Source organism: Oryzias melastigma, linkage group LG17 (assembly GCF_002922805.2).
Source record: "Oryzias melastigma strain HK-1 linkage group LG17, ASM292280v2, whole genome shotgun sequence".
Lineage (NCBI taxonomy): Eukaryota > Metazoa > Chordata > Actinopteri > Beloniformes > Adrianichthyidae > Oryzias > Oryzias melastigma.
In genome coordinates this window covers 20,310,524-20,312,050 of record NC_050528.1, presented here as the reverse complement: position 1 = coordinate 20,312,050, position 1,527 = coordinate 20,310,524, and the positions used below count along the sequence as shown (strand labels likewise).

The following is a 1,527-nucleotide window of genomic DNA, read 5'->3' as shown; positions in this document are numbered from 1 at the left end:
CATAATTGCAGGGAGTTCAGCCACTGGAAGGTGAACAGCTTGGCCACAGAAAAGAGAGATTTCCTGAAAGCGCCGTTGCCCTTAGCACCAGAGTTCCTACGCAACCTGCGGCTACTGGGGCGACGGCCAACCCTGCAGCAAATCAACGAAAACCTCATCAAGAAGTACGGGACCCACTTCCTGGTTTCTGCCACACTGGGAGGTAAGTCCATACGGCCGATGCCCTCACTCTTGTTTTTATAAAGCACTGTTCTGGATGTTGGTTATTTTAGGCCTTTGAAGTTACAGTCTATAGAGAAGCCACACACTAAATCGGTTCTAAAGTTTTTGAAAGTCTGGCATCGGCCTAGCTGCTTCAATAAAAATGAAATAGTTGCAGCTATCATCTGCTAATGAAATGCATTTGTATTAAAAAAGGTATTGATTCAAAGTGAAGCAGCAAATCAAATCAAAGTTTTAAACCAGACACAAACAAATACAAGCGAAATGAACTGTATCACTTGGGAGAAAATTGAGCCGACCCACATTTCTCATCAAGAATTTGAGAGATTAAAGGGTAACGAACACTAAATCAACCTTTTTTGGCTGTTGAACTTCATAAATGAGGCTTTTAAAGGCTGTCTCTTGGTCTTTGCCACATTAAACTTGTTTAATTCTTGAAATTATAGTCTAAAACCGTCTGTGTTCTGCCCCCTACATGTTATAATGAGGTATTACAGTTGTATTTTGTGATTGGTCAATTGGTGTCAATTCCACGTTAATTTCAGAAGTTTCATGTCATCATTCTCTGAGCCACAGTATAAAAGTCGCGCCTATCTTTGAATCTGCTGTTATTGTGTTAGCTTTAGCGTGGCTCGTAGGTGTATCAAATTTGCTTGTCAAAAATCTACTAGCTTGCACAACCTTCCAGTAGACTTGGAAGTTAGATAACAGTGTTTGAGTGCAGTTGGCATTGAATCCAGTAAACTCCTTCCTGGTGATGGATTTACAATGATCGTTTCACTCGGTCTTGTTAGCTTAATACATTGAACTTTATTAGCTTATGATGCTAGCATAATTTTACTGCTCTCAGACATGGGGCCCCTTCACTACACCAAGCCCTCGTGTTGTGCCTGATGTTGTGTCAAGATGTGTTTCGCCTTCCAGAATTTGTATCCCCTGTCGCTGGCATAGTTGATTTTTTTAGTAACATTCATATTGCAGCCCCGCTGTCGGGGATTTTATACAGAGAAAAATCTTCCACAGGAACAATAGACCAGGGATGTCAAACTCAAACGCACGAGGGGCCAAAATCCAAAACGCACCTTAGGTTGCAGGCCGAACAGAATAAACATTTATTGAGCACACAAAAAATTTTTTTTTAAAACTTTAAAAATGTAACTTTCTAACATTACTATAAATTAAAAAAATAGGTATAATATTCCAGAACAAATCAACATAAACCTTAAATAACTCTCAATATTTTACTCTTCATAAAGAAGTATTTTGTCAAAATTATGCAAGTTAGAAATAAGCACAAGAAAATAT

General features: G+C 38.8%; 1 protein-coding gene across 3 annotated transcripts in view; it reads left to right on the top strand.

The window, feature by feature from the left end:
• Positions 1 to 1,527, top strand: part of brinp2 (bone morphogenetic protein/retinoic acid inducible neural-specific 2) — a 241,809-nt gene that overhangs the window by 143,234 nt on the left and 97,048 nt on the right. For all 3 annotated transcript variants that reach the window (XM_024273754.2, XM_024273753.2, XM_036216474.1), the window contains one exon: positions 12 to 202. In XM_024273754.2, the coding sequence (XP_024129522.1) occupies positions 12 to 202 (191 nt within the window). The remainder of the gene's footprint in view (positions 1 to 11; positions 203 to 1,527) is intronic.